This window comes from Pyrus communis, chromosome 8, assembly GCF_963583255.1.
Source record: "Pyrus communis chromosome 8, drPyrComm1.1, whole genome shotgun sequence".
Lineage (NCBI taxonomy): Eukaryota > Viridiplantae > Streptophyta > Magnoliopsida > Rosales > Rosaceae > Pyrus > Pyrus communis.
In genome coordinates, this window is record NC_084810.1 from 21,188,475 (window position 1) to 21,200,039 (window position 11,565).

Genomic DNA, 11,565 nt, shown 5'->3' on the forward strand with positions numbered 1-11,565 from the left:
TTTTTTCTTAAGCATTAACCGACAGGAAAACTGAATTTTCTGGCCAGGCTGGCTAGCTGGTTGCTTGCAGCCAGCCCTCCAGCCCTTTAGCCCTCTCCAATTCCGTGGGGCCCTTTCAGATTCCACAGCCCTCTAGCCTAGCCCTTGATTGGAGACTGTTTTCGGGCTATTTTCGACCCTCTGGACCTCTGGACCCTTCGGTTGAAGATGGCCTCAAACTGAGGGTATTTTCATCAAAGAGGCATAGTGCAGATTGATTTCAGATTGAATTTTAGAAGGACTAATTTTTATTGGTGGCTTTGCAATAGGGTTGAACCAATTTCCCTAACATTAATGTGCCTTTAGCTTCGATTTTGAACTTATTACATGACAAATTAACCATAACACTAAACCTTGTTGAATAATCTTCAACTTATTACATGACAATTTAACCATAACACTAAACCTTGTTGAATAGTCTTCAACTTATTACATGACAAATTGACCATATATAACACTAAACATTGTTGAATAATCTTCAACCTATTACATGAGAAATTAATCAAAATCTTAAAGATATCCAATATACGGTTGAAAAGTTGAATTATGATCAACGCCCCTTGCTTGCTGATCTTTCTTCCAGTATTCGAAGGCCAACATACCTGCCCAAAGAACAAAATTTGGAGTGGGAAAACAACAACAATATATTCTTATTATTCACGTCCAAACTAAGGATTTAGTTAAATATTGGAAACTAAAGTAGTATTATGTACAGGTAATGTCCATGTGGTTTTATTTGAATGCAGTTAACATGCATACCTGCCTAACATCAAAAGAGTGGCCTGAGGATTGGTCCCTGGTGATGAATTGAATATAGATCCATCAACAACACGTAATGCCTTGATCCCCGTGACCCGGAGATCTCCATCAACTACCTTTCCTACGGAGCATCCACCATGGTAATGCCAATGTGTGGCTACTGTATCTCGACAAAAAGATGCATCATCCGACTGGTTCATTGGTAAAGATGGTTGAAAAAGGTTAAAACCTTCTAGACCTGGCAAATCTCGAGTCTTAAACGGTTTCAATGCGTTTGTTTTTAATAAATCACGCATCTTCCCCATGGCATTAACACATTGAGAAAGGTCCCCCTCTTCTGCAAAGTAGTTGAATTTGACATTTGGGGCTACTTTGGCATCATACGATGATTGCAGTTTAAGAGAACCATGGGACAATATGGGTCCTCTAATTTTGACCATAAAGAACCCGAAACTTGCATTTATCGTCACGGGAATAGTTGGATTAGGGAAAATACTATAGGCCTGAGTAGAATATGGCGTGCCAGAGATAGACTCTATATCGAACTCACTTGTGAAACCAGCAACCTGAGAATAAGAAGGTACTACTGAATTTGGGGGCAAAATGATAATGTTACTACGAGGATTGTCACGCATAAACTTTCCAACGTAAGGTTGTGGGTGAACAACTGGGATTTTAAGAGATGTAAGGTAGGGCTTTGGGCCAACACCACTAAGTAGTAGAAGCTGAGGACTCCCAATTGCCCCTGCACTCAATATAACCTCACCCTTACCACGTATCGATGCCCAATGAGACCTCCCGTTAGTGTCACTGTATATGATTCCTTTAGCTGACGGATCTGCATTAAATTGATATTAGAATTGGACATATTTACAATTAAATATATAGAATAGATTCAAATCCTTCAAATATGTTTGTTTTTAACTCCATGATAGATTTTTTTTTATTGTAAAACGATAAATTTGTTAGATTAGATATTAGATTAAGAAGCCGATGAGGTATGAACCCATACCATAATACAAAAACAACATTCCCCTCCACCACTGTGATTTGATAGCTTTGATTTTTGTTTTTAAAAACATATTAATGTACTTACACATGTCTATTCACAGTAATATATAAGCAACATATATACAAGATCAAACTCAGCGTTCAATCAAAATCCAATCTAAAGTGGTTTAATGAAAAAAAAATAAAGATGGAAATCTCAATGGCCTTTAATTGTATATATCGAACGTTAGTATACCTGATGCTTTGGAAGAGAAAACGATCCTCTCTACTGTGGCATGAATTGCAACTATCAGGTTTTTCGGATGTCCTTTATTTAGCAGTTCCACAGGTCCATGTCTTGTTCCACGATTGTCAAACAACGTACCTGAGATTTTAGTTCCCTCAATGCTATCCAAAGTGAATCCATTGTCTGGACGAACACCAGCTTCTAACAATGCATCTTTCACAACAGATTGCCACTGTGATAAATTCGGACGGAATACGAGAGTGTCTTCAACCCATTCATATGACTTATTGACTAAGTTCATGTCCAATTTAATTCCTGATGTCTTGTAGAATTTACTGTCAGCTCTTGAGTATGCACCACCACTGGCCATACTTGTCCCGCCTAGGATACGTCCTCTTACATTAGCTACACCATCTTCTGATACAAACCTCTGGAGAGGCGTCTTACCGTCATCTTCTTGCATGAAATTTGCAAGAATCCCTTCGGCACTCGCCAGATTTGGATACGTTGTTGGAATATCGCCCCTTTCGAGAAGGAGCACCGAGTAGTTTGCAGATAAAGTTGTTGCCAATGGGCACCCTGCCGTGCCTCCTCCAACTACAATGTAGTCATATTCTTCTTGTAATGGTAGATCAGTTGCGTTACGTACAAATTTCAAGTAGCTAGAATCTGCATTATATGAATAAAGAGATGAGGAAAAAAGTTTATATAGAGAGAATAGTTTGTTATTAAATTATTTGTCACAGTAATTTACTTCAAAGAATTAATGCGACCTTCAAAATATATTTAGTACCAGGAGCGGCAGATGAAGGAGCGAGTGAATGAATCCCTGGTTGAGGACACAAGACAAACAAGTACAAGACCAATAATATAGCAGCAGTTGTTGATTTCTCCATATTATTTTCGAAACAATATAAATGTTTTTCTCCTGAAAATAAAATATTAAAAGCAAAGTTAGTTTCATGTTCTTCAAGAAAAGACTTTTGAAATGAAATTACTCTCAGATCCAAACTGTAAATTTTAGCTCTACATGGGAGGAGAAAAACAGTTTGGCAACCTAATTTGTCTTTTGTGTGCCGAATTTTGCTATTGGCAACTCTTATATTTCCCATCATATCGTTTTATTGCATTTTAACTAATAACAATAATTCATTTAAATTACGTATTAATAGAATTTTTTTTATCAATAAAAAAAATAAAAAGATAATTTAACCTTCTATCACAATGAAAAAGTTAAGATAATAACATAATTTCACAAAACAAAATTTTACTATTTTTTATTTAAGCATCACTTATAAATAATTTTAACATCTTTTAAAAATAAAAAATAAATTTAAACCTCCCTCCCTGTCTCGATAAATTATAGAGGGCAATGTAGTACCATGTGGCAAGGACCTACTAATCAGATTAAGACACGTGTAATTGCAAGATAATATAAATATTTATAATTTTTTATTTATTTCATTAACTATCAATAAATCTGAAACCTCTCCGGCTTCTTCTCTCTTATTTCTGTTCTTCAAGAAATCTTTAACTTCATCTCTTTCTTCTTCGTCCATCTCCTCCTTGCCTTCTGTCGCATAACTTCGTCATCCGTGCGCTCCACCGGTGAACGACTACTGATCAAAATTTAAATGGGACTTTTGAATCAAGGAGGTCCCTGTCCGAAATGAGTTGGGTTTTCCTCACTGTTAAAATTTAAATGGGAATGAGAGAGATGAGTTCGATGTCCTTCTTCTGTTGTTTAGATAATGACCGGCCGACGGAATTAGATCCTCTTCGGACAAATTTCATATGGACCCTCTGGACCACTTAATCCCGACTGTTCACCATAGAACCGACGGTGAGGGCTAAAACTTTTTTTTTTTTATTTGAACTCTTCGCTCACTTTCGTCAAACTCCTCTCGGTTCCCCTCGGCGACAGTTTAGAAAGAGGAACACGAAACAATTGAAACAAGAAATCAAAAGATGAAACTTGAAACACTTTACAAATTCTTTGCAGCTGAAAATTAGTGAAAGGATGAAAAATTGTATTTTTGGATTTGTAGCAATCTTGAAGGTTTGGAAAATTGAAACAGTTTTCAGATTTTTTTTTTGCAGTTGAAAAATAGTGGAAGGATTGAAAGTTGTCGATTTGCAGCAACCTTCAAGGTCTGGAGCTTTTCTCCAATGAAAGTCTGGAGCTTTGCTTCAATGAATTGTCATGTAGGAGGAGAGAGAAGACAACCGACGAAGTTGAGGCGGTGAAGAGTTAAACGCATTATTAATAAATTATTAACTGATTATTCAATTCACAAGTCCACGTGTCTTAATAGGATTAAAAAGTACTATCTTTGGCCTTGCCACGTGGGTACTACAGTACCATTCTATAATTTCTCTCTTCTCTCCTCACTCTCACGTTATCTCTTACTCTCTTCCTATTTTCTTCAATTTTAAAAACAAAAATAAGACATTTCATTTTGAAAAAGTTATACCATGACAAATTTCTAATTATTATTTATTTATTTTTTTTTATACAAATGATACGATACTCTACATTAAACAATGTAAAAGAAGATTCGAATACGAGACCTAAACTGCTAGGAAATACTCTTAACCGATTAAATTACAAGACACTTTACCGTGTTAAAATAGTTTAAAGAGCATAACAACGACAACATGTTTATTGAATATATCGGATTATATTGTTAGTGAAAAAAAAAGACTTGAAATTTAGAGCAAATATAAATCATAGAAGATACAAGACTTACCCGAGACCACAATATTGCCTTTGGTTTTGAAGCTATTTCCAACACTCCTTACCCGCAATGCAATGGCGTAGATTTGCTGTGATCTTATTTCCTTCTTATATAGATGCTCGCTAGGCCGCTGAAGATACTAGGCATCAATGCATCTGTCACTTTCCTTTAGTATACGAGTCTTTGTTCTTCACTTGTTAATTTTAGTCTTACTTAGACTTCTAAGAACGTCAGGGCCTGCATTATCTTACCTACCACCATTGAGATTGCGGTCCGTCGTAAAATGTTCTTGAGAACAATTAAGTAGCGACAAAATGATAAAAATATCAATTGTGTGAATTCAGTACATAAAATATTTCCATCTAAGTGAAAATTGGCGCGGTATGGAATTGTGCAATTTTGACTAAACTTTGGTTATATACATAGTTATTCCACCAGTATGCACTTGGATGTTTGGTGGCTTTGGGGTTTACTACTTAACAACACATACATTTTCTTTATCAAATTACTTTTCAAATCATTTTGCTCATTTCTTAAAATATCTCAATTAAATAAGGATAAAATGATAAAAATATCTTGAATTTTCATCAAATTATTTTTATCATTTTGATTTTTATTTAACAAAAATTTTCACAGAACAACTAAAAGGATTGATGGTGGCAAACTTTGGGGACCACTTCTATGGATTAATATGCTTATTTTCTATTGGTGACATCATATAATTTGTAAATTAGATCTAAAAAGTTGGTCTACCTAGAATCACTCTAATTGTTTCCATCTAAGCGAAAAACGGCGCAGCATGGAATTCTGCAAGTTCAAACTAAACTTTGTTTATAGTAAGGTTTTGTAGCTAAAATGGTTCCTAAGATTGGCATGACTCATTGTTTTGATTCCTGAGATTTGAAATCGATTGGTCCCTGAATTTGTCCACTATTAATTTGGTCATTTCATGGAAAATCTTCATTAAATAAGAATAAAATGACATAAATACCCTCGATTTTCATCAAATCATTTTGACTTCTTGTTTATTAAATTGAGAGTACTTCTGAGTTGCCAGCCCTCCTATCCTATCTATTCAAACTGAAAAAAAAAAAAAAAAAAAAAAAAAGAAGGAAAAAAATGAAGACATGATATATAATATGAATGAACCAAATCAAAAGAAGTCTCACCAATTAAGTGTAGGAGAAGGAGATTTAGACTGATGTATATTAATCACGAAATAGACTGAGGATTCGAAAGGCACAAAATCAAGTAGAAGGAATAAACCTTTCTAGATTTGAAATATAGGTGTCCGATTTGACCCACTACCTATTGTTTCAAAGAGACCAGCAATGCACATGAAACTCATCGCCTTACGATGATGTATGGGCTTTTTAAGTTTTAAGGACGTTTTGATGTTTTGTTATTTGTTTAATTTTATTCTTATTTAGACTCCAAAGAATTTTTAGGCCTAAGAGGTGTTATAAATATGATTTTTTTTCTTTAAATAAACAATATTATCTATACTAAGAGGTAATATGTGAGTTTAGGCTCACAATAGGCTAACAATAATGTGGTTCAAATTCATCTTTAGCGAAAATCGAACTTAAGACTTCTCACTTACAAGTATAGAGGAATATCACTAGACCGTAGTATTAAGTGGTATAAATATGACATTTAAGTGTGTTATCATATCAATTATTATTCAATAAAAGTGGAGTTTTCATTCACCAAATTTTTTTGAATTTTTATTATTATTATGGATTCCAGTTTAAATATTCTTTAAAATTATCTAAACTACACATTAATGAAATTTTTTTTATCAACCAAAAGTTGATGAAAATATATTTTTGTTTTCTATCACAACAAAAAAGTTAAGGATAACAACGTAATTTCACAAAAACAATTTTTTTTATTTTTAAATTTATGAAAAGGCGATAGATTATTATTTCAAAAGAGTAGCAAATTACATGATAAATCTTCAATCAAAATATCTGAAATCAGGTCGGGAGGAATGCGATCTCAATTACTATTTGAGCTGATAGAAGAGCAAAACGTGCAAGCCAGTGAGCATCTCCGTTTGGCTGGCGACGGACATGAGTGAGAATAACTCCAGTGATTGAAGAAATGAGTGCCTTCCAGTCATGGTCAACATGTGGAGTTGTGGTCATTCATAACTTATCCAACATATTTAGAACGCACATGGTGAAATTAGCGGATGAAGATGCCCTTGAAAAAAAAAATGTAAATAGTTGATGAATGTGACATGTACCCCATGAAAACTCAACCAAGCGCAAAATGTCGTGGCGTGGAATTCTAATTAAGTTCAAACACCTTTGTATATTTAAAAGTGGTAGGCGATGCTGTGTCCACCACTGCACTTGGACATTTGGTGTCGATGGTTACAACTTAAAACAACACATACAATATTTTTATCAAATTACTATTCAAATGGTGGTGCTATATGGCCCACTGATTGATGTTTTTAACCCACCACGAAACAAATTAGGACACAATTTATCCTCAGTTGTCACCAAATTAGAAGTTTAGAACTAATCCATTATTTAGTCCCGGGTTCCAATGAGGTCTCTGTCAGTCTACAGAAAATGTAGCAGGTGAAAGTATGAAGGAGAGGTTCGAGAGGTTCAGAGAGAAAGAGGAGAAATGAAAGTTTTCTTGTATTAATTTCTTAGCTATTACGTCGCACGATCTGACTTGGAGGTTTAGACCGTGACCAATGAATGGGCCACAATAAAGTCCACGAAGATGTTTGATATTGCATGAGTAGTAAAATGCTCAGTTGACTATAGTTGAGACATATGAATAAGTATATTCGGGAATTTTAAGAATTCTCACATTATGATTATTTATTATACATCGTATGATCAGTTTTTATTAGGTTCTATTTACGTTTAATTTTAAATAAATAAATTCAAAATAATTTTTAACCTCACGACGTATGATAAATGGTTAAGATGTGAAGATCCCTACAACTTGAATCCGAATGAGATCCAAATCTATGATATGTCATATGACATGGTTTTTACAAGCTGATCACTCAGGTAGGAAAATATTGCCCAAGTGGAAGCTGATGTTGCATTGCATCAGTAGTAGATTTGGTCATGATAAAATGGGGTATGAAAGCTGAAATGTGAAAGCATGGATGCTATTATCTACAACTAGCCTTCATGCACACTTATGCGTGTGCAGAAGGCATTTTTTGAATCACGGCGTGTTACGTGTGACTTACACGTTTTAAATGTATTTATATGCGTGAATTGACGAAAGGAATGTCAAATATTTGAAGTAAATGAATAATCTTAGATCATGCTAAAAAAACCCCTCACAAACCAATCAAAGCAGCTGAATTCACAAAATAAAATTGGTCCTTCAATTTTCATCTACATTTTATTGAATTTACATTAAGAATAGAGAAAATAATATTTAATAAACAACTGATTGAATCACATTTAACCTAGCCCATTGTGAGACTAAGCATACCCCCTCCCCCTTAGTGTAGATAATATCATTTGTTTAAAAAAAAAAAAATTATTTGACAACTAATTTAATCACATTATTATGCGAGTGCGAAAGTCATTTTTTATAACCGGCATTACACGTCTCTTAAGATGTTTTGAATGTGTTTAAAAATAGAGAAAATAATATTTAATGAACAACTAATTGAATCACATTATTGCTAGCCTATTGTAAGGTACTAATTAAAAAAAAATGTACAGAAAAATTAATTATTAAAAAAAATATTGGTAAAATGATGAAAATATCCCTACATTATTTGGTGCATAATTTTGGATTGCTTTTGAAATTTTTTGTTTTGGGGGCATTTTTGTCCAAATCGTTTTGGTGAAGCTTGTGACCCCAAAAGGGGTTGTTGGCTTTATATATATATATATATATATATATAGATTAGTAAGCACTAGCATATTTAGGTGTCACTAATACTACCATTCCTTATTCCATATTTAAAGACCGTGGGTTTAAATAGATGCAGAATGGCCGTCGAAGTAGAGACCACAAAGAAAATCCACGAAACCAAACCCATCAATCTTTCCTAAAATGGGAGAACTCACCAGGAAACCCAAGCTTTTTTTGGGTTTCAAAAATTTCCTCGAATTCGAACGGGATTCAGCTGCACGAGGGAAGGCTAAGTTTCTAAGATGTTTCCGTTTTTGAGATAGGGAAGGTGAGCCATTCACGATACTCTATGATTTCCATTTGAGGTTGAAGATTGGAACGATCTAGATGAATTTTGGTTTCGGAATTGTAGGTTGATTTGGATGAACGTAGGTTTTTGTTTCAATTTCAGGGTCTGGGGACAAATGAAAAAGCTTTGTTCTGGAAACAAATGGAAAAGCCACGATGACCAACACGCGTACATCAAGGGCAAATTAGTAAATTTACTGTGCAACCCAGGGAAACAGGCTAAAGATGGTAACAGCTGGAAGGGCAAATTCGTCAAATAACTGTTAATGAATAGTGTTGGGAAACTGAGTTTTAGTATATATAATTTCTTTATTTTTTTTTCCTAAGGAAAAAAAAAGCAATTATTCTCCCTGTTTAAGAATACAGAGAAGATTTGTCCGAATAATTTGGATGAAAAACAGGCTAGCCAAATATATTTAGCTAAGAAGAGTACATAATACAGAAATGTTTAATTATCTTGGCCAAAATCCAAATTTTTTAGTTCTAAAGAGGTATGCAAATGCAACAGTTTTCTTGCACAAAATCAATTCTTGTATTGTGTATTGACAGGATAGATTCAAATTAGTATTGGCCCGGTTTCTCTTTTACGGTCTTGTATCGCTTTTTTAGCCTTTTCTTTACTTGTTTCCAAGTTTTGGTTTTTTTTTATTTTTTATTTCTTATTTATTTTAAATTTTAAATTTATGTGAAAAATATATTTTACATTAGTTTAATCTAAATTGTGAGGTGGGAGATTCGAAAGCGGTTGCATAGGAATAACAATATTCCCTCTAACCAATATAGCTACGTCCATGTCTACTACATGTTTTACCGAGATTAACATAAGAGATTGATCCTTCTCGTTTATCTATATCTATTTTAATTTCCTTGTTTAATTGCAATTTTAGAGGTAGGGTTGATTCGTATGAATACTTGATTATTTTTTCCGTTTTTAGTATTACAGGTTTCAGTCCAGCGATGTCTCCAATTTTAGGCGAAATGAATGTTTGCACTGATGATTTGAGTTTTGTCTTCATTAAAGGTTAAAATTTATGAGGAACATTTTATTTTTGTTTTTTTCTTTGGGATTTTAAAAAGGTTTTTTTTCAAAGATTTTAAAAAGGGTTAGAAATGTCACTACGGTCTACTGTTATTTATTTTCACTTGTAAATGACAGGTCTTAGGTTCATATCTCACCAAAGGAGAATTTGAACCGCATTATTGCTAGCCCATTAACACGCCACAATCTTGATATCCTCCAACAACAGGATGGGCATGTGTTGGCCGACACCCGAGGGTGATGAACCCATTTTAACATGCATGAAAGTTATGAAGAAAGAGTGCATGTAAATAAAATATGTAAATTTAAATGTAATAAAATATGCAAATGCAGGAACGTATTCAGAGCATACAACTAATCAAGAATACTGTGAAAGGAGTATTATATAATGACGAGATTACAAAGAAAGGGGGGTCCTACACCAAAAGGAGGACTCGGAGCTATTGATACGAGAATGCCTTAACATTGGAACTGTATGCTTCGATTCTTAGTTTTGAAGGGGGCACAAAACAAAATGGTGAGCGGACCAAGGTTTATAATAATAATACTAAGTAAAACCATTTTTCTTTTGAACATACTAACCCTCTGTTTTGAAAACCCAACATAGTACTACATAGTAGGTTTATCTGAAAACCATAACATGCCATAAAACCATCGTAAAACATGTATATATAAAACAATGCTCAAGAGTGGTAACATAGTTGGCCGAAGGAAAATCCATAAAACCTTCGTAAATCATAAGATAATGTACTTAACTAGGGGTATCATAGTCGCCCGAAGGCATAACCATCACCCGAGGGTGAAGCTGTACGACACTAGGTTATGGTAGTGAAGAAATATGGTAGGCCCCATCACCCAAATGTAAAGCTGTACGACTCTGGGTCATGCCAGAGAAGAAAAGGTACATAATACATCGACACTAGTTGTGGCTAGTGAAACTGTCCAACACTGATTTCTTTTGCCAATGACGGGAGTATGTCATAAATATCTCACTACTCATCAACTATGTCCTTTGGCTATAGATAGATACATACTCGTGTTGTGTATATGTGTTGTATAATTACCTATTAAATAAGCACAAAAAACACAAATCATATTTTTCATATCAAATCATCGGAGCTCAAAAGTTCAAGCATTATATCATAAATCCATGGGAGCGTTCTAGCTCAAATCATCATATCATAAACCATATTCACAAATCCATAATATCTTGAAAGGCATAAAAGCAATAGTTCGTAAATCCTTTATGAAATGTAAATCAAGAAACCATGCTTTTCATGTATGCAATCCTAGCGTTTAAAATCATGCATTTTAAGAAGAGGTCCACTCACATATACTTTATCGCTGAAGAGCCGTGTAAACTAGAAGACAGGGTTGCCACTAACAAACACACCTAAGTACATAAAAGGACCAATTAGTAAAAACCCTACTAAAATGATTGAATTTGGGATAATGGACTTCGTAGTCAGATCCGAATGTCAAAAAACCTAAGAAGGGACATCCGTTTCCCCCACGGGCCGCCGCACGCATTGCCACAAGACGGCTCCCTAAGA

General features: G+C 34.4%; 1 protein-coding gene across 1 annotated transcript; it reads right to left on the bottom strand.

Annotated features, from left to right (window-relative positions):
• Positions 1 to 279: 279 nt before the first annotated feature.
• LOC137743341 ((R)-mandelonitrile lyase 1-like) lies at positions 280 to 4,839 on the bottom strand. The gene is made up of 5 exons (XM_068483218.1): positions 4,786 to 4,839; positions 2,829 to 2,963; positions 2,045 to 2,704; positions 799 to 1,636; positions 280 to 641 (listed from the first exon to the last, which is right to left on the bottom strand). Exons 2-5 carry the CDS (start codon positions 2,929 to 2,931, stop codon positions 590 to 592), a joined length of 1,653 nt encoding a protein of 550 aa, XP_068339319.1. The 5' UTR covers positions 2,932 to 2,963; positions 4,786 to 4,839; the 3' UTR covers positions 280 to 589.
• Positions 4,840 to 11,565: the final 6,726 nt, after the last annotated feature.